Genomic DNA, 27,460 nt, shown 5'->3' on the forward strand with positions numbered 1-27,460 from the left:
GAACATTAGGAAAGTTGCAGGCACTGATGGTGTCTCAGCTAATGCTCTAAGGCACTGTGCGGATCAGCACCTGTCTTCACTGAAATATTTAACACCCCCCACAATTATGCAAGATTCTGAACTGCTTTAAAGTTGCCACAATCATTCCAGTTCCCAAGAAAGACAAGATAACCAGGCTTAATGATTTTAGGGCAGTCGCTCTGACTTCAGTAGTTATGAAAACCTTTGAACGTTTGATGTTGGCCTACCTTACTGATCCTCTTCTTAACCCGCTAGTTTGCTCATTTGAGGATTCAGTTAACTACATTCTTCAACATCTGAACTTCCCCATTATCTATGTGAGGATCTTGTTTGTGGATTTGAGCTCCATCTTCAACATTATTGTTCAGGAGTTCCTCCACAACAAGCTAACCCAGCTAACTGTACCCTACAGTATTTTTCAGTGGATTAAGAATTCCCCGACTGGAAGGAAGCAGTATGTAAAGCTGAGCTCCTACTTGTCTGATCTACTTGCCTGTTAGCACAGGCTCTCCCCAGGGCTGTGTTCTTTCACTCCCCCAGTTCTCACTTTATATAAATGACTGCACCTCCACAGAAAAATCCTAAATTTCTAAAGTTTGCTGATGACATGACTGCAGTTGGTCTCATCTCTAATAATGATGTGATCTGCTATCAAAGAGAGGTAGATTGTCTTGCATCAAGGTGCACTCGTAACAACTTGGAGCTTAATGCAACTTGCAAATGAGGACTAACTTCCACTGACAATCCCCTACCTGCCCCCACCACTTGGAAATTAATGGTCAGGATGTGTCTGTGGTTGAGTCATTCAATTCCTGGGTACCACCATTACAAATGCCTTGAAGTGGGACAAGCATGCTACGCTCATCACTACAAAAGTCTAGCAGAGATTGTTCTTCCTACACCAGCTACGTAAACTTAAGATCTCAGGATGTGTCCTGATGAATTTTGCTCAACCATCGAGAGTGTTCTGACCACTTCTATCACCGTTTGGCTTCCCGCTGCTCCTTCCTCTCCAAGTCCAGATTGCAGTGAGTGGTTCACTTAGTGGAGAAGATCACTGGCTGTCAGCTACGGACATTAAAAGACCAGTTCATCGCCAGAGCAAAGAAAAGAGCTGGAAAATTTACTACTACCCTACCAGTCACCTATTCACCAAATCGTCAACTGGGAGGTGCTGCAGGTCCATCACACCAGGACTACATGTCATCTCCAAAGCTTCTTTCCTGTAGCTATCCAGCTACTCAACAAAACTCACTCAGGTGTACAACCATAACTGTCCCTGCACATCTTCCGTTAAACAGTCTTTCCTGCTTTCCTTGATAGGTTGAAAATTGAGTCTGATCATATGTTCACATTTATTTAAGTTTGATTTTTGATGTTTAAACATGTGACCATCCTGCTAATTGTTGATTGCTCATGACTGTTTGCAGTACTGTCTTGGAAACTGATGGTTGCTGTTGTGTTGCCTGGTATTGTCCCGTGTTTTATGCTTGCCACCAAACCATGATCAGTGCTGGTATGTTTCACACGCTGAGGCATTATGATTCTGATTCTGAATTTCAGCTTGCTGCAAGGGGCCAGCTGGGGTGGGGTAGAAAATTAAATACTACCAGAAAAGCAGAAAGAGTCCGTCAGCAATATAGCAGCCCCACCATCATTTTTCTCTCAGTATGACTGATCTTAGAATAAACTTGGCAGATTCCTTCAAGCAGATCTGTCCCACCTGTCCAAGCAGCTGGGTGAAACTAAAAATAATTGCTCTCTGACAGCTTGATGGTATTTCATGTGAACCCCAGATCCCAACAGCCAAGTGTCAGGACCACATAATTCTAACATAGTGTACGACTTCAGGCCCACTGATCTACATAAATAGCTCCATGCATACCAGTGACAGATCAAAACCGATTAGCTTTATCTGTCACGGATAGATTGAAACATACTGCGCCGTTTCCGTCAATGACCAACACAGAGGATGTGCTAGGGACAGCCCACAAGAGTCGCCACACTTTTGGCACCAATCAGCATGCCCACAACTTACAAACTCTAACTGGGAGGAAACCGGAGAACCAGGCGGAACCCCGCGCAGTTACGGTGAGAATGTACAAACTCCTTACGGGTAACGATGGGAACTGAACTCGGTGGCTGGTGCTGGAATCGTGTTACACTCACCACTACACTAGTGTGCGTGTGTATAGTCAATGGGGAAAGGACAGCCTCAACATGGATGCACTAAGTGAATAACAAAATAATTTGCTCCTAGAAAATTAGAGTCAATTAAAATGCAGATGGTGGAAGTCTGAAGTACAAGACGAATACCAGAATCACTAAGGCATAGAAGGCTAGAGGGATAATGTGGAGAAATGACATTGGTGAAGGTAGATACAATGGGCCCATTTCTGTGTTGAACACCACCTTGTATTCTGTCTGGGTAGTCTCCAACTTGATGGCATGAATATTGATTTCTTCTTCCGGTACGAAAAAATTCCCTTCCTCTTTCCTCTTCTATCCCCCACTCCTCCCCTTTCTCCTATAGTCCATTCTCCTCTCCTATCAAATTTATTCCTCTTCAGCCCTTATTCTTTCCTACCCTCCTGACTTCACCTATCACCTTCTAGCCATCTTCCTTTTCAGTACTGTTGAAGGGTCTCTGCCCAAAATGTAAACTGTCTATGTAAAACTATGCTGCCCGACCTGCTAAGTTCCCCCAGCATTTTGTGGGTTACTGCTTTGGATTTTCAGCATCTTCAGACTTTCCTCATGTGCATCCTTGGACATTAAGCTCCAAATCAGGGATTCACAATCTTCTATATGCCATGGACCCCTGCCATTCACTGAGAGGTCTGCTGACCCCAGGCATGGAATCTCTACTCCAAATAATATTCTTTCAGCTACGACTCAGTGATGCCCATAACGTCATACCTGACCATCTCTAACTGCACTACAAGATCATCTACCTTATGCCATATATTGTGTACATTCAAATATATCACCTTCAATCCTGTATTCATCATCTTTTACAATTCTGTCCCCGTGTTACACCTCAACTAATCCCACTGACTACAATTTTACCTTATCACCTGCTTGTCCATCCTCACAGTCCCACTACACGTAGCATTGACTTGTATATCATCTGCCACATCCTCAGCCCTATCAATCTGGTTCCCATTCCAATGCTAAATTAGTTTAAACCCTTCCCAGCAGTTCTAGCATAAAGGATATTGGTTCCCCCTTGTGTTCAGGTATAATCCATCCCTTTTCTATAGGTTATACCTTCCCCAGAAGAGATCCCAATTTTCGGTTTTTGATTTCAGATTTCCAGACCTGCATTATTTTACTCTTGGACCACTTTATTAGACACAACTGTTCATTAATGCAAATACATAATCACCAATCATGTGCCAGCACCTTAATGCATAAAAGCATGCAGACATGGTCAAGAGGTTCAGTTGCTGTTCAGACCAAACATCAGAATGGGGAAGAAATGTGATCAAAGAGACTTTGATTGAGGAATGACTGTTGGTGCCAGATGGGGTGGTGGAAGCATCTCAGAAACTGCTGATCTCCTGGGATTTTCACACACAAATCTCTAGCGAGAATGGTGCAAAAACAAGCAAAAAAAAAAATCCCAGTGAGCAGCGGTTCTGTGGGCGAAAATACCTTATGCATGAGAGCGGGCAGCAGAGATTGGCCACACTGGTTCTAGCTGACAAGAAGGTGGCAGTAATTCACATTACAAGTGTCATAATTTGAGGTGTGTATAGACAAGTACAGCACAGAAACAGGCCCTTCAGCCCTTCTAGTCCGTGGCAAAACAATTTACACTGCCTACACTCAATTACCTGCAGCTGGATAATAGCCCTCCATTCCTGTACAATCAATGTACCTATCTAAACTACCCTTGAACGTTGAAATTGAGGTCACATGCACCATTTGTGCTGCCCATTCTCATGACCCTCCAAGTGAAAAAGATTCTGCTTATGTTCCCCTTAAAGTTTTCACCTTTTACCCTTAACCCATGATCTCTGGCTGTCCTACCCAACCTCAGTGGAAAAAGCCTGCTTGCATTTACCCTATCTATACCCCTCACTATTTTGTATACCTCTATCAAGTCGCCTCCCAGCCCTCTAAAGAATACAGTCCTAACCAATGAATCTTTCCTTAAGCCTCAGGTCCTCCGGCAAAACACTTGTAACTTTCCTCTGCACTTTCAACTTTGTTTACATCTTTCCTGTAGGTAGGTGACCAAAACTATAACAGTGCTCTAAATTAGGCATCACCCATGTCTTACAGAACGTCAACATAACATCCCATCCTCTATACTGAATATATTGATTTATGAAGGCCAATGCGCCAAAAGCTTTCTTTGGCCATTTTCAATGAATTATTAATCAGCTGCCACATTTCCAAAGTATAATGAGTTTTGTTTTAATTAAATTATGCGATGCAGTAATCATTGGCATGGCTGGAGTAACATTGGACAGGCTAGACGCAGGAAGATTGTTCCCGATGTTGGGGAAGTCCAGAATGAGGGTTCACAGTCTGAGGATAAAGGGGAAGCCTTTTAGGACCGAGATGAGGAAAAACTTCTTCACACAGAGAGTGGTGAATCTGTGGAATTCTCTGCCACAGTAAACAGTTGAGGCCAGTTCATTGACTATACTTAAGAGGGAGTTAGATGTGACCCTTGTGGCTAAAGGGATCAGGGGGTATGGAGAGAAGGCTGGTACAGGGTTCTGAGTTGGATGATCAGCCATGATCATACTGAATGGCGGTGCAGGCTCGAAGGGCTGAATGGCCTACTCCTGCACCTATTTTCTATGTTTCTATGAGTCTACTGCCCAAACCTAATTGTTCTCAAGACATTGCTGACATTCCACCTTCTTGATCCCACACTGCCGGATAAGAAGATCCTGGATTTGGGCTGAGCACAAATGAGCTAATGCAAAATAAACGGTTGGAAGAACTGCAGGCCATTCAGCATCTGTGGAGGCAAAGAGGCAGGTAGCATTTTGGGTCAAGACTTCGCCTAAGGTTTAAGTGAAGGTAGTTAGTTTGTAGAAGTGAGAAGGAGGACAAAAACGAGGTTGGTAAGTGACAGGTGAAACTAGATGGGACAAGGGTTAAGTCATAAAATTCAGATGGAGTCAGATGGAAAAATTACAGGTTGATACAGACACTGGTAGGTGATAGGTGAAAATTAGGCAGACAGAACCCAGGCATGCAGAGCGGAGACAAAGGATGGCAAGTAATAGATGGAACCAAATAACGGTGGGTGGAATAGGGGGCAAGTGGAACCCTGTGAGGTGGGTGAGGCAGAAGGGATAAGAAAGAAGCTGGAAGGTGATGATAAGGGCTGAAAAAGAAGGAATCTGACAGGAAAGGACAGTGAACCGTAGAATAACAGGAGGGGTAGCAGAGTGAGGTAATGGGCAGATGAAAAGAGGGTAACTAGAATGGGAAATTGAAAAGAGAAGGGGGCGAATAGCGGAAGTTAAATCGATGTTCATGCAAACAGAGTGGAGGCTACCCAAACGGAATACGAGTTGTTTCTCCTCCAACCTGATTTTGGCCTCATTGTGGCAGCGGGGAAACCAATGGACAGACACACCAGAATGGGAATGTCAGTCGAATTGAAATGACTGGACCCAGGGAAATCCCGCCGTTTGCGATGGACAAAGCAGGCCCCCTGGAACCGGGTCTCAGCGATGAAGAGGACGCCGAATAGGGAAAACCGGATACAACAGATGACTCCGACACACTCGCAGGTGAAGTGTCCCCTCACCTGGAAGGATTATTCAGGGCCTTGAATCTTAAAAACACAATCATAACTTGGCCTTGAATGGCTGACAGATTCACCACCCTACAGGCTGCAGTAATCCCTCCTCATTAGTTCTAAAGGGAGGTCTGTGCCCTCTCCTAATAACGGACGCATCCTCCACTTTATCCAGGCCGCCAGTCCTCCCTCCCTCTGATCTCGGGCACAGCGTGCACAGTAAGGAATTGCACACCCATCCCGGGTGGCTCCGTCGCCTCCACTCACCAGTCTCAGCTCGCTGGCTGCCTGCAAATATCCTCAGCCGGCCCCGGGGCTCACGATCGGAGCTACTCTGCTCTTCATCCTGTTCCTCCGGGACCCAGATCAATTGTTGTGTGGCGTCCATGGTCTTCGGGAACCAAACATCGGAGATTTCCCTCTGAACCACCCGGCTGCCAAACGTTAGTCTTTAAAAGTTTTTTCTCCCCCCGCCCCCAAACAGCTCTTCTCCGCGCAACCGTAGGACGATCGACGCTTGCGAATGGTCAACTTGCACGTCCATCTAACCGCCACTTTGGTCCGATTGGCCAGAATTTTCGAGAGTTTCACTCTGATTCCGCCTTCTCATGTTCTTTCCAGCTATCATGCGCACAGCCCGATACAACATACTGATTGGATACGAAATCCGTCCATCATAGCGTCGCACCAGTTCCAGAGGCTGATGTAAAAGATTCGGCGGGCCACGCGGTCGATTGTTAAGTGCGCTGCAATTGGACAGTTCAAATAGGCAACGTATTCATCTTCTTTTCTTCATTTATGTTAAAATGTTGCCCCCCCCACACCCCCGACACCACACAGTTTCATCGCACTTCATGTCTTTATGTCTTGGTTTCTTGCTTCCGGCTGTCATTGCAAGCCCTCGTCGTTCCCGCAACCAACTGTCAATTGCGACTTTGCCCGCGCATACCGCGGGAAGCCGGTCATGTGATCAAATCACGTGCTTCTGCCAAAGTACAGTGGGAGATACGGAGGTGTCTGCGGTACGCTGTTGTTTGCGACCTTCTTGCGCCAAGACCTCTACCCTGCAATAACCATCCCTCAGTGCAGTCATTCACACACTCAGTGCTTGAAAACTGCAGTGGATGCAAATTATCTAATTGTAATTGCCCTATTCTGATTAGATCCTGCTACATTATAATTGCTCGAGTTCAACCTCCCAATATTAAACCCTTCATCCATTAAGGCCTTTGGCTTATAAAAAGATCTGCCAATTACTTAACAAATTTCATGTCATATGCCACTGATAATAAACCTGGTTCTGAAATTAAACTTTAGTTCAGGCCAATGTTTTCCATTGCTTTTTGTGGGACTTTGGGCCACAGCCTCCCTCTGCCTTTAGTGATAAATGGGGGCAATATTTAACCGTGCCGACCCTTGGAGCTGTTCCCTCATTAATTCAATTATAGGTCCTGTTCTCCATTTCATGGGTCTATAAGACATAGGAGCAGAATTAATGCCATTAAATCTGCACCACCATTCAATCATGGCTGATTTCTCATCTTAGCTCCATTCTCTTGTTGCCTTGAAACATTTTACAGCATTTTGTACCTTTTATTCTGAGGTTGTGACCTCAGGTCTAAACTTTCCCTCTGTTTGAAACACCTTATCCACTTCCACTATATCCAGGCCTTTCAATATTCAATGACATCCCCTACATCTTTGTAATCTCCAGTAAGTGCAGACCCAGAGTCATCAAATACTCCTCATATGTTCACCTGTAGAATCATTCTCTTAAATCTCCGTCAACACATCCTACTTCCATTATTTCCACTTAATCCTCATAGCTTTGGTGTCATCAATGTATAAAAAAAACAATCAAGTTCAGCCTCGAATATGCTCATTGTCTGTGTATAGCTACGATAGAACATTTCAGAAAATATTTTCTCCTGCACTCAGTCGTACACAACCAACTTTTAACTTGGGACTATGAGTCTTGTAAACTAGAGTGAATAGCTTCAACATTTGGCCTTGAAAAACCATGTGGGCCAATACTCAAGTACTCATTGGATAAGCTACTGTCCAATTCTAAATTTATACACACAAATACTTTTCAAAGCTTTAAAAACTTTGCATTGGTACAACTACAAATATTGTGACTGACAATATTTTATTTTAAAGATAAAACCAAGTTAACCAGGATTTTTAAAAATGTGAAACTAACATGAATGATAAAGACAATTTTGAAACAATTTCAATGCTAACACTAAAATAAATCCCAATACAAACATGTAACATGAACAGTTCATTATCCAAGTGTTAGTTATTTTTCTTTTTAGAAAGAAAATACATACTTTTGTCCTGACTAAATTTTCATCTGAATACTTTAAAAACTTTGCCATCTGGCTCAGAAATTAATACTTGATTCTTTGAGTTCCAGACTAGTTTCATTACCACACCTGTTAAATTGCAATCCAGCAAAATTATACCATTGGTCATAGCACTCCTGGATTTAGGCAAAAACAGCAACCAGATTTCATGCATCTTATTACATAACACACATTAGTAACAGTTTTATTTTCCTTATTCAATACCCCTTATGGCCTCTGTTTTGTGGTTCCACTGTGTTCTTTACCAGTTACACTAACCTGCTGCTGTTTGCAGGGGGAAATGTTTTGTTACATCTAATGGAACTATTTGCTAGCTTGCTACATAAGAGAACCTTTTTTGCCAGAACAGAACAGTAAAAGTTGGGGAAATTTTTCAAAAGAGAGCAGAGAGATAACGTAAATATTTTTCATTTGATCTGAGGAGAAATTATTGGAACAGTCTAGAAAAAGTGGGCAGGAAAGACCAAAACAAATTTGTAAAGCATTATATCTTACTATTTTTAATAAAAAGATCAATAAGCAGCTATTTTGGAGGAATAAAAAGGATATTAAACAATCCTATTATAATAATGTGTAGAATTTATGTTCTTTGAATTACTAAGATTGTATCGCAATGAATACATGTGCATACCTTGGACATGTTCAGTTCCTTACATATGGGAAAATTAGAAAAGAAATAATTCTAAATATGGCCAGGAGCACGAATTAGAAAATGGGAAGCCACAGGTTAAATGAGATAAATTCGATGCAAGTGGTGGCTCAGTGACAAATGCTAGACTTGATCAATCTGTTTCAACTGAACAGAAAGCCTGTCTGAATAACTTCACGCTTCATTCAATTAAAGCTTTGTATTCAGAATTATTACTTCAGCAATTCCAACCACCCAGCCACAACGCTACCAAAAAAATGCACTCCTGTGGAAGCCAATACAGTATAGGGCTGGGCCTTCAGTTAACTTTATAAGCACCATCAAATCTTTCACTCACAGGTGATGGGCATTTGGGAGAAAGCTGAGCAAGTGGAGTTACAGTGATTAATTTGGCCTCTGGTACTTGGTATCTCACATGCGAGCATTCCAGTTTTGGGAAATAACTTGGTGATTCTACTATGAACAAGTGATCGAGAATTAAACACAGATAAAACCGACCAGTTGATCATCAGGCCTGTGGCTTAATGGCTTGCACAAGTTTGGTGAATTGACTGGAGCTAAAATCCAGAATAAGTGCTACATGGTGGGGGCTGGTGCAGAAAGATCTGAAGTTGCTAGCTGGTTCCCACTCTAAACAGTTTTCCTATCAACCATCAGCAACAGCTGAATGTAGCAAGGTCCTTGAGGATGACACTGGATAGCGACAACAGCCTGGCATTTAGGATCTTGAGGTGGAGCCATTTCTTTCAATTTTAAAAAAATGCTTATTTAGTGATAACAGAAACATTTGGGGTGATGAAATGAATGAAAGAACAGAGCATTGGACATAAAATTGCAAAGGCCACATTAATAAAAAGTGAAAATAACTTTATTCAACAGTTGCTCATTGTAGTATTGCCAAACAGTGCATGATAGAATATTCTCAAGCCTAAAAAGACAAAAGAGAGGACCATCTTCCCTTTAAATAGCTTTGCAGAACTTTATCCTAACACTTGAAAGTGAAACACAAATTAATGTAGTCAGTGCACTAATGGCATAAAGCTAACTTTATTTTTTTTTAAGACATACTAGTGTCATTGTAAAGTACATCAAATGCAACACAAACATACAACACCCCCCATAAATGAAGGCATTTGAAAGAGAAACAAGACCTTGTAACAACTTTCACAAGACGGAGGAATAAATGTACACTCCTGGACCTTTAGGCACACTACAGCAGCATTTGAAAACCTGCCAAACTTGATCCAATTTCTAAATTAGCTAGATTTGCATCCAGTTGTTTGTACTTGTATATTTAAGATGCTCTTAATTTCCTGAAAACTTCGAGATTGGGATGAGGGTAAGTAGTTGTGGAATGCCAAATATTTAATGAATTATTGAAACAGCTTTGAACTTCACTACAATCATGTTTTGTTTTACTCAAACTTATTAACACAGGATCTCATCTGAACTTAAAAGAAAAAAAATTTACAACTTATATGCAAACAGGTCAATTTAGTGTTTTCAAATTGGGCAAACACTTTGACCAACTTATGCAGAGACCATACAGTACCACAAAATCCAGCCCAGGACTGGTCAAACACCAACAGTAACTTCGTTTACATATAAACCAGAGGCCACAGACAGATCCCTGGAGCTGATCCTATTACACCTGCCTCATGGGCTCGGAGGAGGGAAGAATGAGCACAGCAATAGCTGAGCTGGGTAGGGAAGTAACCGTACCAATATCCTTGTCCTATCAAGCAATGTAAAATGTATAAAGGCTGATAATGAGCTCAACCCGAGACCAGCATGTTCCTGAACTTGGCTCACAAATGTGCATTCCTCCAGAAGAATTTAGGAGGGGGACAGGGAGGGGGAAAAAGGACGGTGGGAGGGCAGGGGCACGAGGGAGTGGATACAGAGGAAAAAGTGAACAAAAAATAACTACAGAGAATAATTCAATTTATTTCATCTAAATTATGGCAGATACTGGTAGGATGTGGTCTGAAAGATTCGTTTTTTAACCATATCCCCTTCTCTAGCCTGCACTTAGGAACCGTGAAGGTTTCTTTAATTTCTCATCTTCTTTATTTCCCAAACATAGAGCTGTGTAGACAATGAATATAAATGTACTTTGTACACCACACAAAAAGATCCCCAATATATTTCCTCAGTGGCCTGGGTATTTAAAATACATGCAAGGTAAAGGGCATTGGCATAACCACTATTCAAGTATAATACAGGGGTCTGTGTTCTTCAATAGATAGGTTTCCACCTGAAGAATGAACCTTCAAAACAAACTTTAGATCACACCTTTTCCAAACACATAACTTCCATATCTAGCAAACAGTACTCCTGCACAATGTCACACCTCTGAGTACACCCATTTTATTTTAAATAACTTTGTAATGCCGCAATGATTTGCTTTGATTTCTCGGTTGTGACAGTGTCACTTTTGCTAACTATATTCTGGATGATGAGTGTGATGGACCTCCCGAATTCAATGTAGAACTTCTCGGGGTCTTTGTTCCTCTTGTGGGTCTCACCCCCGCAGTGCAATCCAACCACACATCCCTCTGAGTTCAATATTGCAGAGCCTGAGGCACCATGGTGATAATCTGCTCGGAAGGGACTGGTGTTGGGGTGTCTCACCCTGTTGAAAGCATGGCTTGCGACTAAGACCATATCCGGCAGATAACTTTCAGCAGCTTCTCCGGGGATCACAGACCGCAGGTTCTCCAGGTATTGTGTGGCGTCACCAGTCCCCGGCTGTTCACTGCTCATGACTGAGCAAGGACAGACCTTCTTCACTTCCCCATCTGGGTGGCCGACGATATAAAGGTTGCCGGCCTGGGGTGGGGTGACTGAAGACTCCATCAGGCCTGGAACACCAGCCGGGGTCGCCAACTCCAGTACGGCGTAGTCGAGGGCCTGATCGTAGAGCTCCAGCCAGCCAGTCAGCCTCAGTGGGGGGCTCCCCTGCCCATCCTCCTCAAAGCTAAAGGTAACATACGCATAGTCTTGGATGGCAGTGGGCCAGCGGACTGGCTCCATGCCCTGTGCCAGCATCTCCACTGCATGGCAGCTGGTCAGCACGTAGGAGTCCTGCAGGAGGAAGCAGGTGCCATTGCCCTGGGCGTTGAGCGATCTCCAGGTCAGGCAACCCACAGCGGAGAGGCACTCGCCAACACGGCGGATGGTGCGGGCAGGGATGGGCGACCGGGCCTCGTGGTAGAGTCGGTTCAGGCACTGCCTCTCTGACATGTTTGCCAGCTCAGCGCTCCGGCTGATGGCCTGCTTGAAGCGCAGCAGGGCTGCACGCCTTGCCTCCACGTGCCACCTAGGCAGGGGGTAACGGCTATTCTCTGACGCCCTGCCATCTGCCTCCCGCTTGGGTGTCATCAGTGTTGGCGGCGTCTCGGCAGGCCTGTTGCCTTTGGGTCTGGCGCTCCTGTCATCGGAGGAAGCGGCAGTGGAGGAGCAGGGAGGGGGGTGTGGCTTCTTCTTGGCGATGCTCAGCTCCACTTGGAAGCTGCGGCCATGCAGCGCGTCCACAGGGTGGTTGAACTGGATCTTGCACAGAGGCTCCACCTTCTCCAACAGTTTGTGTGTGTCATCCTCGAGACGTACGTCGAAGCGGCCGTCTTTGGCCAGTGCCTCCCGGACAGTCTCGCCCACAAAGCCCAGCACACAGAGCTTGGTCTGGCCCTGCGCGATGCGGTCAGATACCACAATCCGCTGGGTGGTGTTCCCCACCGTTCGGCCGCTGGGCTCGATGTAAAAGAGGACGTGGCACCGGTTGCCGGGAGGCGCCGGCGGCGTCTGCGTTGGCTGATCACCGGCTCCACCCTCCCGGCCAGCAGAGCGCAGGAACACCAAGCGGAAGTGGGTGTGCTGCGGCAGATAGCGGCAGAGGATGTTGAAGTTCACCAGTCCTTTCAGAGGCCCTTCCCCGTATGCGAGGATGGTGCTGTCACTCCTCACCTTCTCCTCAAAGTCGCAGGAGGAATTGAGCGCAGACAGCAGGGTGTCGCCTGGGTCGCCAGCGAAGGCGTAATGGATGTTATCAGGGTCTCCGCACACGCTAAAGGTGAACTCCTTCTTCAGGGAGATCGGTGTGCCCCAGTCACCTGCCTCAAAATGGTTGTCGTTTTTCAGGATCTTCCCGTTCTTCGGGACAAACTCCTCCGCATACCTGCTGGTCTGCAGCTTCCGCTTATCCCTTGGGATAACGTCACTCGTCATTTTGCTCCTGGCGATTCTGAGCTGGAGAGGGACAGACAGAGACACACAGAACTTTTGTCAGTATTGAAATGGACTGTCATTTTTCTTTCTTTCTTGAACCCGCACTCTCCTCTTCCACCCAATTCTACACTGGTGCCTGGCAATCACTACTAATTCAAAAGGTGATAATGTGGGCAGGGTATGTTCAGCAAACGACTGCTCAACTCTTGCGTAAACTCTCTCACTTCCCACTGGTTATTAACCGTGAGTGGGTTCTACTCCTACCCCATAATCTTGCCCCATCTTTCCTCCCACCCCCACAACCTTGCCCCTGCCACTAGGGTCAAAAGTTCTTCTTGCTCCTCAGGCACAGATTAAGTGACTGAATATTTCTTCTGAAGTGCTTAGCTTTGCAAATGTGTGGCAAGCTCCTAAATTGCAACCTATCCTGACTCACCCTTCCTCAATGTCCAACATTAATCCCTTTAATGCCAACCTCCCAACCTAACCCAGTCAGGATGGAGCTTGCACACAATGCTCCACGGCTGACATCTTCTGGATACACCACAAAGCTATTTCTTTCACTTGTTTTACCTCTTTTGCGTCTGTTTTTTGTCTTGAGTATGTTTCTGGAACTGTTGAAGCCTATGATTTGCAGTTTGGAGATGGGAGGCAGCAAGTGCAAGCCTCCTGGCGAGGAGACTGTGGGATGGGGCGCGAGCCCACGTCAACTCCTTGTCGCCAATTAAAGCGACAAGGGTGATTGAAACATCGAGGCAAATACAAAAGGTGAGCGCCGGCTGCCTGCCTTCTGATCGCTAGTGGGATTGCTGACAGCGGCGCCTATGTGGCCCTCTGCTGTTCCCAGAAGACGTTAGAGGTTTTCTGTGTTTTGGATACGGATTTGAACTGTGGACTTTTTTTTTTCCTCCGCAGTCTTATAGTTCTATTAAGTTCTGTGCTTTTGCCTGTTCTCTCTCATTTTTTTGTGCAGGGGAGGGGGATTTGGGGGTCAATGTTTTTGTTAACATTCATTTTTTTCTTGGTTTCATGGCTATCTGGAGAAGAATAATCTCAGAGTTATGTACTTTGATAATAAATTAACCTTTAAATGAACCTGCTTTCTAACAATCTTCAGTCCATGCCAACATATTATTCCCCAACAACACTGCCTCCAATGTTCATAGCATCATAGAGCATTGTTGCACAGAAACAGTCCCCATTTCTCATCTATTCCACACTGGACTTGTAATCTGCCTAGTCCTATCGACCTGACCACAGCCCTCCATACCCCTCTCATCCACGTGCATCCAAATGTTAAAACCCATATCCATCTCACTCCAAGGCAGACTGAAATGCAGAGGGATGAGGCCCCCTGTACTCAGCATCTTGTTAGCAAACGTGTAGTGACTGGAGAACAAAATTGAGAACCTGAGGGCAAGGTTGCTGTATCAAAGGGAAATTAAAAATAGTTATTTTCTGTGTTTTACCGAGATGTGGCTTACTCAGAGCATGCCAGATACCGCGATCAGATCCAAAGGCTCCTCAATACACAGAATGGACCAAACTGCTGATTTGGAGAAGACAAAAGGTGGAGGTGTGCATTTCATGATAAACTCTCTGCGGTGCTCCATAGTGTTGGCCTTGTCACACTCACGATCTCCCGACCTTAAATGCCTAACAATCAAACCCAATTGTTCTATTTATCACGAGATTACTCCATCATCCTGACCACAGTTTCAATACCATCACAGCCAACTATAATTAAGCAACTGAGATAGAAACATAGAAAACCCTACAGAATACAGGCCCTTTGGCCCACAATGCTGCGCTGAATATGTACATACTTTAGAAATTACCTGAGGTTACCCATAGCCCTCTTTTTTTAAGCTCCATGTACCTATTCTGGAGTCTCTTAAAAGACCCTATTGTATCCGCCTCAGCCAATTCCATGCACTCACCACTCTCTGCATAAAAAAACTTACCCCTGACATCTCCTCTGTACCTATTTCCAAGCACCTTAAAACTGTGTCCTCCTGTTAGTCATTTCAGCCCTGGGAGAAATCCTCTGACTATCCACACAATTAATACCTTTCATCATCTTATACACCTCTAACAGGTCACCCCTCATCCTCTGTCATTCCAAGGAGAAAGGGCCAAGTTCACTCAACCTACTCTCATAAGGCACGCTCGCCAATCCAGGCAACATCCTCGTATATCTCCTCTGCACCCTATGGTTTCCACATCCTTCCTGTAGTGAGGTGACCAAAATCGAGCACAGTATCTCAAGTGGAGTCTGACCAGGGTCCTATATAGCTGCATGATCCTGTCAGCACACAAGAAATAGTCCACCCAGATGTATTTCATATCGTAGCCGGGGATTTCAATCAGGCTTGTTTGAAGAAGTCTCTGCTCAATTACAAACAGCATATAACCTGTAGCACTAGAGGTCCCAACACAGTAGATCACTGCTATACTAAGACAAGGAATGCCTACAATTCCATGCCCACATGACAATTCAGGAAATCTTATCACTAGGCTGTCCTTCTCATACCTGCATACGGCTGAGGCTGAAGAGAAAGGCTTCAGAGATTAGCACAATAAAGAGGCGGTCATGGGAGGTAGAAGAGGGGCTACGAGATTGCTTCGAGTTAATGGACTGTGCCGTGTTCAAGAACTCATCTGTGGATCTGAATGAATACACTACGATGGTCACAGACTTCACGAAAACAGTCACAGACCAAGGCGCCCCACAAGATAATTCAGAGCCTTCCCCAACTAGAAGCCCTGGCTGAACCAAGAAATTTGCGATCTGCTGAGGGCCAGAACAGAGGCATTCAAGTCTGGCAACGAAGAAAATTACGAGAAAGCCATCTCACAGGCGAAGTAGCAATTCTGGACCAAACTTGAATCAAAGGATGCTTGACAGGTGTGGCCGGGCTTGAAAGTTATCACATCTTACAAAGTGAAATCAAGTAACATAGGAGACAACAGGGCTTCGCTTCCAGATGAGCTCAATGACCATCAAAACATGGAGGAACCATTACAAACTCCCTCAGCCCCCAATGATCCTGTGATTTTAGTCTCTGAGGCTGACGTGAGAGCATCCTTTAGGAGGGTGAACCCACTTGAAAGCAACTGGCCCAGATGAGGTCCCTGGCTGAGTACTTAAGACCTGTGCTGATCAGCTGGCTGGAGCTTTCATCGAGATCATTAATCTCTCGCTTCAGCAGTATGAGCTACCCATCTGCTTCAAGTAGGCTTCAAGTACTGGTGCCCAAGAAGAACCTATCGCCCAGTAGCACTTACATCCACAGTGATGAACTGTTTTGAGAGATTGGTGACGAATCAGAGAAGTGACTTGGATCCGCTCCAGTTTGTCTGCCAGCACAACAGATCCACAGCAGATGCCATTTCATTGGCTCTTCACTCAACCCTGGAACATCTGGACAGCAAAGGTGCACACATCAGAATGCTCTTTATTGACGACAGTTCGGCATTCAATGCTATCATTCTCTCAAAGCTAATCAATAAGCTTCAAGACCTCGGCCTCAATACCTCCTTGTGCAATTGGATCCTTGATTTTCACACTTGCAGACCCCAGTCAGTTCAGATTAGCAACATTTCCTCCACAGTCTCCATCAGCACAGGTACACAAGGCTGTATGCTTAACCCCCAGCTTTACTCTCTTTACACCCATAACTGTGAGGGGCAAGCACAGCTCCAATGCCATTTTAAAATTAGATGACAACACCACTATTGTTGGCCAAATCAAAGGTGGTGATGAATCAACATATCAGAGGGAGAGTAAAAATCTGGCTAAATGGTACCCCAACAACCACCTCTCACTCAATGTAAGCAAGACGAAGGAGCTGATTATCAACTTCAGGAGGAGGAAATCAGAGTCCATGAGCCAGTCCTCATGGGGGTGGAGGTAGAGTCAGTCAGCAACTTTAAAATCCTCGGTGTTATCGTTTCAGAGGACCTATCCTGGGCCCAGCACACAAGTGCAATTATGAAGAAAGCACAGCATCACCACTACTTCCATAAAAGCTTATGAAGAACCACCATGATATCTAAATATATGATAAACTTCTACAGATGGTAGTGGAAGAGTATATTGACTAGCTGCATCACAGACTGGTATGGAAACACCAATACCTTTGAACGGAAAATCCTTCCTATGGTGGACACAGCCTAACCCATCATGGGTAAAGCACTCCCCACAATTGAGCACATCTACAATGGAGTGTTGTTGCAGGAAAGCAGCAAGCAATATCAGGTCATGCTCTCTTCTCATTGCTGCCATCAGGAAAGTGGTAGAGGAGTGTCAGGACCCACACCACCAGGTTCTGGAGAAGTTATTATTCCTCAACTATCAGGCTCCTGAACAGTGGGGTAATTTCACTTGTCCCGTTACTGAACTATTCGCACAACCTATGGACTTACTTTCAAGGATATTCGTCTCACGTTCTCCATATTTTTGCTTATTTATTAATATTTCTTTTCTTTCTTTTTGTATTTACAGTTTGCCGTCTTTTGCATTGATTCTATGGGGTTTACAGAAAATGAGTCTCAGGTTTGTATATGGTGACATACATGTACTTTAGTAATAAAATAACATCTCCACCTCACTGACAATCAACACTGACGCTCAGGGGTGTGTGCTTAGCCCACTCTCTCTACACCCATGTCTGTGTGGCTAGGCACAGCCCAAATGCCTTCTATAGATGTGCTGATAATAAAACCATTCTCGGCAGAATCTCAGATGGTGATGAGGGGGCATACAGGAATGAGATATACCAGCTAGTTCAATGGTGTCGCAGCAACAACCTTTCACCCAGTGTCAATAAGACCCAAGAGCTGATTGTGGACTTCAGAAAGGGCAAGACAAGAAAACACACCAATCCTTATAGAGGGATCAGAAGTGAGCAATTTCAAGTTCCTGGGTTTGAGGACCTAACCTGGTCCCAGCAAGTTGAAGCAGCTACAAGGCAAGACAGCAGCTATATTTCATTAGGAGTTTGAAGAGATTTGGAATATCACCAGAAAATATTCAAAAATTCCTACAGATGTAACATGGAGAGTATTCTGACTGGCTGCATCACTGTGGGGAGCTACTGCTCAGGATCGAAGTAAGCTGCAGAGTTGTAAAATTAATCAGCTCCATCATGAGTACTAGCCTCCGTAGTATCCAAAACATCTTCAAGGAGCAGTGCTTCGAAAAGGTAGCATCTATCAATAAGGACCCCCACCACCCAGTTCATGCCCTCTTCTCACTGCTACCACCAGGAAGGAGGCACAGAAGTCTGAAGGCCCACACACAGCGATTCAGGCACAGCTTCTTTTCCATTGCCATCCAATTTCTGAACGGCAAATGCTAGTGAAATTAAACTTGATTCTGATTCGAAATTTATTTTGAACTTTATTGCATGGGAATGTAACTTCAATTATTTTCAGTGCAATCCCTGATAATTTGATGCAAGAACACCAATTTTCTACAACAGACACACGATCAGCTATACCTGAGAATCCTGGTAATGTTCTTCAGCAGTTCGGATTAGGCAATTCGAATCTGAAAGAAAAATGTAAGATAGTTAAACCTAAATTGAAATAGCCAAATTGAAATGATGGAAATAACCAAAAATATGAATAATCTGTGGGAAAGTGATTAGAATTGTTTTTCACTGAGCCACTTAAGTTGAGTAATTTGTTCCAGAAGTTAAACACAATTATCTGTTAATGAGACCAAAACACTTTGTGTGACTTCAAGAAACCAAATGACAGGATGAAGCATTTGCCCTGTTGATTCTCTGCCTGCATCTGAAAATATTTCAACTGCTAGTATTACTTTCACGTACACCATGTTGCAAGACAACTGAAGTGATCAGTATGCAAGAGTCTAAACATGCAGTCCCCATCCACGTTGCTACTTGATGTTCACACTTTTCAGCAGAAGACAGTAAAAATCTTAAGGCTTTCTCTTTCCTAAACATGTACAGAATTTCTTTTCTCTCTTCTCATAATCCACTCAGTTTCTTCTGTCAGAGTTATGGTCAAAGTAAAATTTATTATCAAAGTTCATATGTTACCTCATGTTTACCTTGAAATTCATTTACTTCTGGTATTTACAGAAGAATAAAGAAATACAAACAAACTTACCAAAAAAAACTATGCATAAACCAATACTGATAAATAACCAATATGCAGAAGATGACAAACTGTGCATATAAAATAAGACTGACAACATGAGTTGTAAAGGCCTTGAAAGTTGAGTCTGTAGAGAATCAGTTCAGAGTAGTGCTGAGTGAAATTAGCCACTCCAGTTTAGGAGCCAGATGGCTGGAGGGTAACAACTGTTCCTAAACCTGGCAATGTGGGACCCAAGGCTTCTGTACATCCTGTGATAGTAGTGGCATGGCCTGTATGGTGAGGATCTTTGATGAAAGATGCTTTTTTGTGGCAGCATTCCTTGTAGATGTGCTCAGTGATGGGGAGGACTTTGCCTGTGACGGACTGTGCTGTATCCACCACTTTTTCTGTTAAACTTCTCAGTTCCTGGGCATTGATGTTTCCATTTCAGGAAAGCAAATGCTATATTGGCATTTCATTTCAAGAAGAATAGTGTATTTATGGAATTCGTTGCCACATACAGCTGTGGATGCCCGATCATTGACGGTGTTTAAGGAGATTGATAGGTATCTAATTAGTCAGGGTATCAAGGGATATGGGGATAAAACTGGAAATTGGAACTAGATGGGAGAATAGATTAGCTCATGGGGGAGTGGCGGAGCAGACTCAATGGGCCGAATGGCCTACTTCTGCTCTTTTGTCTTGTGATCTTGTGAAAAGAGTGTCTAAATCAAATCTAGACCCTGCCTTGGACAAAATTCCACACGTGTGCATTTCCAGCAAGGTCAATAACATGGGTAAAATTTGAATTCCCACCAGCACTCTGCCCCCAGCCCCACAGACACAACACCCAAACAGCAACAGAAATGCACTGAGGCCAATTATAGAATTTAAGAGATGGAGGAAACTAAAAAACTAATACTGTAAATGAAATACTGGAATGGCTAGTTATCTGAAAACTCTTGATATCACCATCAAGTGTAAAAGGCTGTGACTTGCCAGTGTTTTATTAGGATATAAAATTGTTATTTTTATTGTAGCTTAATCTTTCCTATCCTTGCATTTTTATATAATCATCTATACACACACACAATTGTTCAGTTATTTTTCCAGTAGTTGTACAGCTGATTCTGTAGTTTTCTAGAAAGTTCTTAGTTTTTCTATAGCACTTGAAAACTTGAATCTCGCTATTTTTATAGGGTAATTGTTATCACTTTAGTGTGAGTTGTTTTTTCTGTATGAGACAACCATTGCTTCTTTGTTCTTGCTCTTGTAACCCTTAATATGACAGCTATAAGCAACAAATGTTATGCCTCATTCCAGAATTCCAAACCTCTGGATCTCAAATGTATCAGAATCCAACAGCTGGGAAGAGAAGGTGCTGTTCTCCCACTTATTTGAAGCTTCACTGGAACACTCATCGTCAGCATTGTGGGTTGCGTCATATGATGCAGGCGATCACGGTCTGCCATCTGTCCTTAATCTGAAAAATTCTAATAAGCTATTCAGAACTTTAGCCTGTCCATGCGCCGTCAACCGCAACTTCTTCTTCTATCAATCTTTCCCGTCACTGCAAAATGTTTGAGCTTCTCTTTCCTCAGTACATGTCCCAGAAATTCCAACTGCCATTTCCTGCTTGATGATGTAACTTTCCTTATTCCAGCTTCATTTGTTACTCCGTCCTTCATTATTCTTCTCAAAAATGACATTTCTGCAGCTTCATTTTGCTTTGATACTTACTGTCTGACGTTTGCTTCCGTGCGTTAGTGTGGAATGAACGTAGCACAACACTTGTGTTTTGTACCCATAGAAATTGCGTTATTCCTTAGTTTCTTGTTTAAATGCCCCAATGTGGATTTAGCAATCTCCATTCTCCTCCTCATTTCAACATCAGCCCTGTCAGACGTTATCATGCTCCCTACGTAATGGATTGAACGTGCTCCCTGTTCAATTGTTTCGTTGCTCACCTTCAGTTCACATTTCCGCACTTCCTGGAACACGACAGGAAGCTAAACACACAGCTCTGAGGGAGGGGGATCTCATCTATCCTTACAACATAAAAGGCAGCCATTTGTCTCATCAAATCAATGGCAGCTCTCAGAGCCATGTCATCAATCAAATTCCCCCACATTTCCCTGTAACCTATGGAGCAGCACACACAAAATACTGGAAGTAGGTCAGGCTGCATCGATTAGAGGAATAAACAGTCGATGTTTCAGGCCGAGACCCTTCATCAGGGCTGGACCTATTCTGCCTCACATGCCCATGAACTCCCCCATGGTTCCCCTACCGCCCATCTACACTAGGGGCAATTTACTCTCATTAATTGACCACCGACCAGTACATCTTTGGAAGGTGGGAGTATGAGAGACTGGCACATTGCAAATATAGTTGCACTATACTAAACAAGTTAATCACTGCTTCATTGTGTTCAGTTCTGGCTGCCTCATTATAGGAACGATGTAGAAGCTTTAGAGCGGGTGCAGAGCAGATTTACCAGATGCTGCCTGGATTAGAGAGCATGCCTTATGAGGAAAGGCTGAGTAAGCTTTACCTTTTCTCTTTGAAACTAAGGAGGATGAGAAGTGATTTGAGAGGTGTACGACATAAGATGCATAGATCTAGTGGACAACCAGAGACCTTTTCTCAGGACAGAAGTGGCTAGTACAAGAAGGCATAATTGCATAATTTAAAAGTGACTGGAAGGAAGAATGGGGGGGGGGGGAAATATTGCAGGTAGTCTTTTTTTCCCTTTTACACAGAGATGGGTGGGTGCATGGAACACACAGATGAGGTGATGGTAGAGGCAGATACATTAGGGACATTTAACAGACTCTTAGGCACAGAAAAGAAAGAAAAATGGAGGGCTATGTGGGAAGGAAGCATTAGATTGATCTTGAAGTAGGTTAGAAGGTTGGCACAACATCATGGGCCGAAGGGGCTGTATTGTGCTGTATATTTTATGTAAACCTGGAAAGAATATTTCGAACACCAGATGCAGGAAGGTAGAAGGTTAAAGGTAATTTAATCTTATTCTACACAAGAATAATTTCTGCCTGCTGTCCATTTCCCTCTTCCTCTCTGTGGTATACTCTGGCTTGCTGGATATATCCCAAAAACTATATCAGCAACAAAGTACACAGCCACAGCGGCTTAACTTAGTGCCACCTGTAATTAATCCTCACTCTGTCGGAGAAATTCCCTTAGCTACATCATTTTGCTGTTACCTGGACTAACTTGTTTCATTCTTTCCCATGTCTGACAAAGGCTCCTTCAGCTATAAAGCCAACCCTTTCTCCAATCCTGCTTAGCCTTTCCAGCATTTACCATTTCCTATGTTAAATATGTCTGCTCTTTATCAAATTACGGTATTGCTTTGCACTGTTGTAACTATATGTTATAATTATGTGATTTTGTCAGTTTTAGTCTTGGTTTATCCTGTGTTTCTGTGTTATCTTTCTGGAGGAACACTATCATTTTTTAATGCATGCATTTCTAAATGACAATAAACAAGGACTGAGTGTCCTCATAATCTAAAAAAGATATCATGTGGACTCAGTTTTTCTTTTCTTGTTGTCCTCATTACATCTAGACTGCAAGGCAGGCTGCTCCAACCTACGAGTAACTACATACACTACACCACATATACCAAGGAGCTTAATGCACTGATAATTTTGCCATCAAGCTATTTCAAATCATCTTCAAGGCAGTAAAATCTATATTTAACATCCCCACCGTGCGGTTAATGTTATCTTCTCGCAGCTCCCATTAGGCAAGAGGTACAGAAGCCTGAAGTCCCATATCACCAGGATCAAGAACAGCTATTTCCCTTCAACCATTTGTGTTTTTTTTATTATTTAGAGATATGACATGTTAACAATTTTGGCCCAACATGTCCAAGCTGCCCCATTAACCTATTAACACATGCAGTACATCCTTGAAATGCAGGAGGAAACTCACACAGTCACACGGAAAATGCACACCCCCCTTACAGATAGTGTCACAAATGGATCCAGGTTGTTGGCGCTGTAATACTGTTATACTGAGTGCTACTCTACCCTAATGCCCCATGAGCAGGTTGTTGCCTCACCACTCCCATGGTTTGTATTTGCTCCAAATTGCTGGTTGAAGCTTGCACATTCTCTTTGAGACTGCATGGGTTTCCTTAGAACGTTGATTTCTTAAAACAACCGTAACAACCCTCAATAGAACAACACTATGACCACTTTACCCTACAAAGGACTTTTTGGTTCAAATTGTGTACTTTTTCGTATAATTTGTGTTCTTTTCTGTGCAGGTTGTGCTGCAAACAGTTTTTCACAGATTTCACAGCGTATTTCGGTGGCGATAAACTGGATTCTGAATCATTGCACTCATGTAGAGAAGCGCTTGTGCCTACAGCAATAAACACAATTTTAACTATCAAATTAGTTCTATAAATTATCCTTACCCCACCTTCTCTCCTTGCGAAGGATAGCTTGCATCTCTCTCTCCCACACTTAACAAAGGCTCACAGACTGAAATATTGACTGTTCCTCCACAAATACTGCCTGATCTGCTGAGTTTTTCTGCCATTTCATTCAAAGGGACAAGTTTAATTGATGTCTCATTAAATTACACATAATTGCACATCAAATTTCCATAATAATTCAGCAGCTTAATATACTAGACTAGATCATGTTAAACAAGCTCAGGACTTGGGTAAAAAGAGTCATCGCTCAGAGTATGGGTAAGAGCTCTGGGTGTCAAGATCTCTGAGGATCTAACCTGGTCCCAATATATCGACGTAGTTATAAAGAAGGCAAGACAGTGGCTATACTTCATTAGGAGTTTGAAGAGATTTAGTATGTTAACAAAAACTTCTATAGTTGCACCCTGGAGAGCATTCTGACAGGCTGCATCACTGTCTGGTACGGAGGGGTGACTGCATAGGACCGAAAGAAGCTGCAGAAGGTTGTAAATCTAGTCAGCTCCATCTTGGGTACTAGCCTACAAAGTACCCAGGACCTCTTTCGGGAGCGGTGTCTCAGAAAGGCAGTGTCCATTATTAAGGGCCTCAGTGTTACCATCAGGTAGGAGGTACAGAAGCCTGAAGACACACACTCAGCGATTCAGGAACAGCTTCTGCCCCTCTGCCATCCGATTCCTAAATAGACATTGAATCTTTGGACAGTATCTCACATTTTTTTTAGAAAATATACAGTATTTCAGTTTTCGCATTTTTTAAAAATTTATTCTGGGGTGTCAAACTACCCGCCTGCAGGATGATTTAGGGAAAAAAAAAGTATATTCACGACCATTTATTATGTATCTGTATGGCAGCCGCTCTCTCTCCCACCGCTGTCTGTGCCGCCTGCTGTGCCGGCAGCTTGTTGTGTGTACTCGGAAAACAATAGGCAGCAGTTAACACCCGCTGTGCATAAGCCCCTACCACCCTGTACTGTAGACCACTGGGGCCCCACTTACAACGTCAGACACAGTATAAACACACAGAGTACTCAGGTAACTAACACCTGTAGCAAGGCTGCGACTGTTTGCTGCTGTGGTTCAAAATGCTTTCCAAGAAAAGAAAAGTTGACATCAAAGGTTGGATATTCAATGATAATTGGAAAGATCATTTTTTCTTCTGTGGGGTCAACGGCAAACCTGTGTGTCTGATATGCCCGCAACAAGTGGCTGTGGCGAAAGAGTACAATATCAAACAACACTACGAGACGTCACACAGAGAAAAATATGACATGTACGCAGGACAACTCAGAACACAAAGGGTAAATGAGCTTAAAGCAGCTCTGAAAAAACAGCAATCAGTGTTCACCAAAAGTCAAGAGACTCATGATGGAGCTGTCAAGGTCAGCTATATTATTGCCAACAAAATAGCTGCTGCGTCGAAGCCATACTCAGAGGGGGAATTCATCAAAGCACGCATGCTGACAGTGGCTGAGCTGGTGTGCCCTGAGAAGAGACAGGCTTTTGGTAATATCAGCTTATCAAGAAATACTGTGGCAGCAAGAATCGGGGACCTTGCAGGAGATTTGAACAGTCAACTAAAAGACAAAGTGAAGTCACTTATTACCTTCTCTATTGCAATTGATGAGAGCACCGACGTGACTGATGTAGCTCAATTGGGAATATTTATTCGTGGTGTTGATGCATCTTTGACCGTCACCGAGGAGCTTGTGGAGATGGTGCCCATGACAAACACCGCAATGGCAAACGATGTTTTCTCCAGCCCGTCGAGGCCTTGGACAGACTGGGGGCTGTCTGGAGTCACGCTGTCAGCGTGGCAACAGATGGCACACCGTCCATGGTCGGGAAAAAGGCAGCTGTTGTTGCGAAACTCAGAGAGAAAGTTCAGACAGAGAATCCAGAGCAGGAATTCTGGAATTTTCCTTGTATTATACACCAAGAGGTGGTATGTAGCAGAAGTCTGAAAATGGACAATGTCATGGATGTAATAATCAAAACGGTTAATTTTATTAGAGCCAAGGGACTCAACCATCGGCAATTTGACACTCTTTTGTCCGAAAGTAATAATGGACACGGCCTACCCTACCACACTGAAGTCCGCTGGTTGAGCAGAGGGGTTGTGCTCAAATGTTTTTTCAATTACGTGCAGAAATAGGACTATTCGTGAACGAGAAAGAGAAGCCAGTGGCAGAGTTGGATGACCCAGACTGGCTTCATGATCTTGCATTTTTGGTGGATATAACAGAGCACTTAAATGTGCTTAATGTTAACATGCAAGGCCGCAACAAACTTGTTACGGAATACCACGACAGCATTCGCGCCTTTCAAATTAAATTAGGCCTGTGGGAGGTGCAACTATTCCGGAGCAACCCAGTTCATTTCCCCTCTTTGCAGTCTGTGCGTGTCGCTCATGGGAATAATGACAACATGGGCAGGTACAAGGACAAAATATCACGGCTGAAAAGTGAGTTTCAGAATTGTTTCCAAGTCTTCACTCAGCTCGAGAAGGAATTCTCACTATTTTGCTCACCATTTGCCGTTAATGCAGCATCAGATGTGCCAGAGGAACTCCAAAAGGAACTAATTGAAATTCAGTGTAACTCGGCTTTGAAATATAAATTTGAGACTGTGGGTCTGGACTCATTCTATAAATACCTGGGACCAATGTACCTCAAGATGACAGACTTTGCCTCAAAGATCCTTTGCATGTTCGGGACAACATACCTCTGAGCAGGCGTTCTCCATAATGAACATTAACAAATCAAAACTGCGCTCGCAGCTGACACACAGACATCTAAGTGACATTATAAAAATCACAACTGCCCAGAAACTGGTCCCTGATGGTGACAGGCTGGTTAAAGACAAGAGATGTCAGGTGTCTGGAAGAAGCAAGTGAAAAATGAGTGACACTGTTCGATGCACTGCGACATGTAAGCAAAATGCATTATGAAATACTGAATGTCATAATATTGTGATTCATTCATTTTCTGACTATTCTATTATTGTAAATAAGATCACTTCAATAAAAATTAGAGGCTAACTGTGTGCATTGTCTGAGTTTGATTGCTGAAGCAGGCTAATAAAAATTAGGTGCAGTTGTGTAGCCTACATTTACAATTTGTTTCGTTAGGTCTACATTTGTGTCTGCTAATGTTCAATTTCAAATGGTTTATTAATAGGAAGGATGTGGCTCCCAAAACAATCTTAGCCAAAATGGCATCATTTTTTCCTCTCTCTCTCATATCACAACTTTCTTGTGGCCTACAACTGTAAGTTAATACCAATCATAAAAATAATGCTTGATAGGCAATCTTCTTCATAAGAAACGAAATTCGTAAAGTGAAACACTTTGTAGTTATAGCAGAGACTGAGACACGAGAGCAGGTTGAAAAAACGAAGGCAACGAAAGCTGTGGGAGCGCGTGTGCACAACTGATCCGGACCACACAAAGTCACATTTTGCCCAATCCGGCCCGTGACCTAAAATGAGTTTGACACCCCTGATCTATTCAATATATGTAATTGATTTACTTGTTTATTTATTTATCTCTCTGTTAGATTATGTATTGCATTGAACTGCTGCTGCTAAGTTGACAAATTTCACATCACATGCCAGTGATAATAAACCTGATCCTGATTCGAAAGTCCATTTAAAAAGACCACAAACATTTGCAACAGAGCTGATACCCTTCTGCCTTTATCAAGTCTTTAAATAAAGGTTATTCCCACTTTTCAGAGCTCAATCAGCCAAGATTGCAGATGATACAGAGATAGATGGAGGGACGGTTAGTGTTGAGGAAGCAGGGAGTCTGCACAAGGACTTAGACATATTGGGAGAATGAGT

At 43.5% G+C, this 27,460-nt stretch overlaps 2 protein-coding genes across 6 annotated transcripts in view; both read right to left on the reverse strand.

Moving 5' to 3' along the window:
• mdc1 (mediator of DNA damage checkpoint 1) overlaps positions 1-6,320 on the reverse strand; it is an 82,763-nt gene extending 76,443 nt beyond the window's left edge. Inside the window, exon 1 of one of the 2 annotated variants that reach the window (XM_072259285.1) lies at positions 6,062-6,320. In XM_072259285.1, coding sequence (XP_072115386.1) covers positions 6,062-6,182 — 121 coding nt within the window. In that variant the 5' untranslated portion in view covers positions 6,183-6,320. The remainder of the gene's footprint in view (positions 1-6,061) is intronic. The other variant, XM_072259284.1, reaches the window with a different exon arrangement.
• A 3,338-nt stretch (positions 6,321-9,658) lies between these two features.
• The window catches only part of LOC140198240 (serine protease FAM111A-like), a 33,289-nt gene continuing 15,487 nt past the window's right edge, over positions 9,659-27,460 (reverse strand). For 3 of the 4 annotated variants that reach the window (XM_072259286.1, XM_072259287.1, XM_072259289.1), the window contains 2 exons: positions 18,544-18,593; positions 9,659-13,060 (listed from right to left, as the gene is read on the reverse strand). In XM_072259286.1, the coding sequence (XP_072115387.1) occupies positions 11,183-13,060; positions 18,544-18,593 (1,928 nt within the window). In that variant the 3' untranslated portion in view covers positions 9,659-11,182. Of the gene's footprint in view, positions 13,061-16,327; positions 16,472-18,543; positions 18,594-27,460 lie in introns of those variants that run through there. The other variant, XM_072259290.1, reaches the window with a different exon arrangement.

The sequence above is a fragment of the Mobula birostris genome, chromosome 5, assembly GCF_030028105.1.
Source record: "Mobula birostris isolate sMobBir1 chromosome 5, sMobBir1.hap1, whole genome shotgun sequence".
NCBI classification, from domain to species: domain Eukaryota; kingdom Metazoa; phylum Chordata; class Chondrichthyes; order Myliobatiformes; family Myliobatidae; genus Mobula; species Mobula birostris.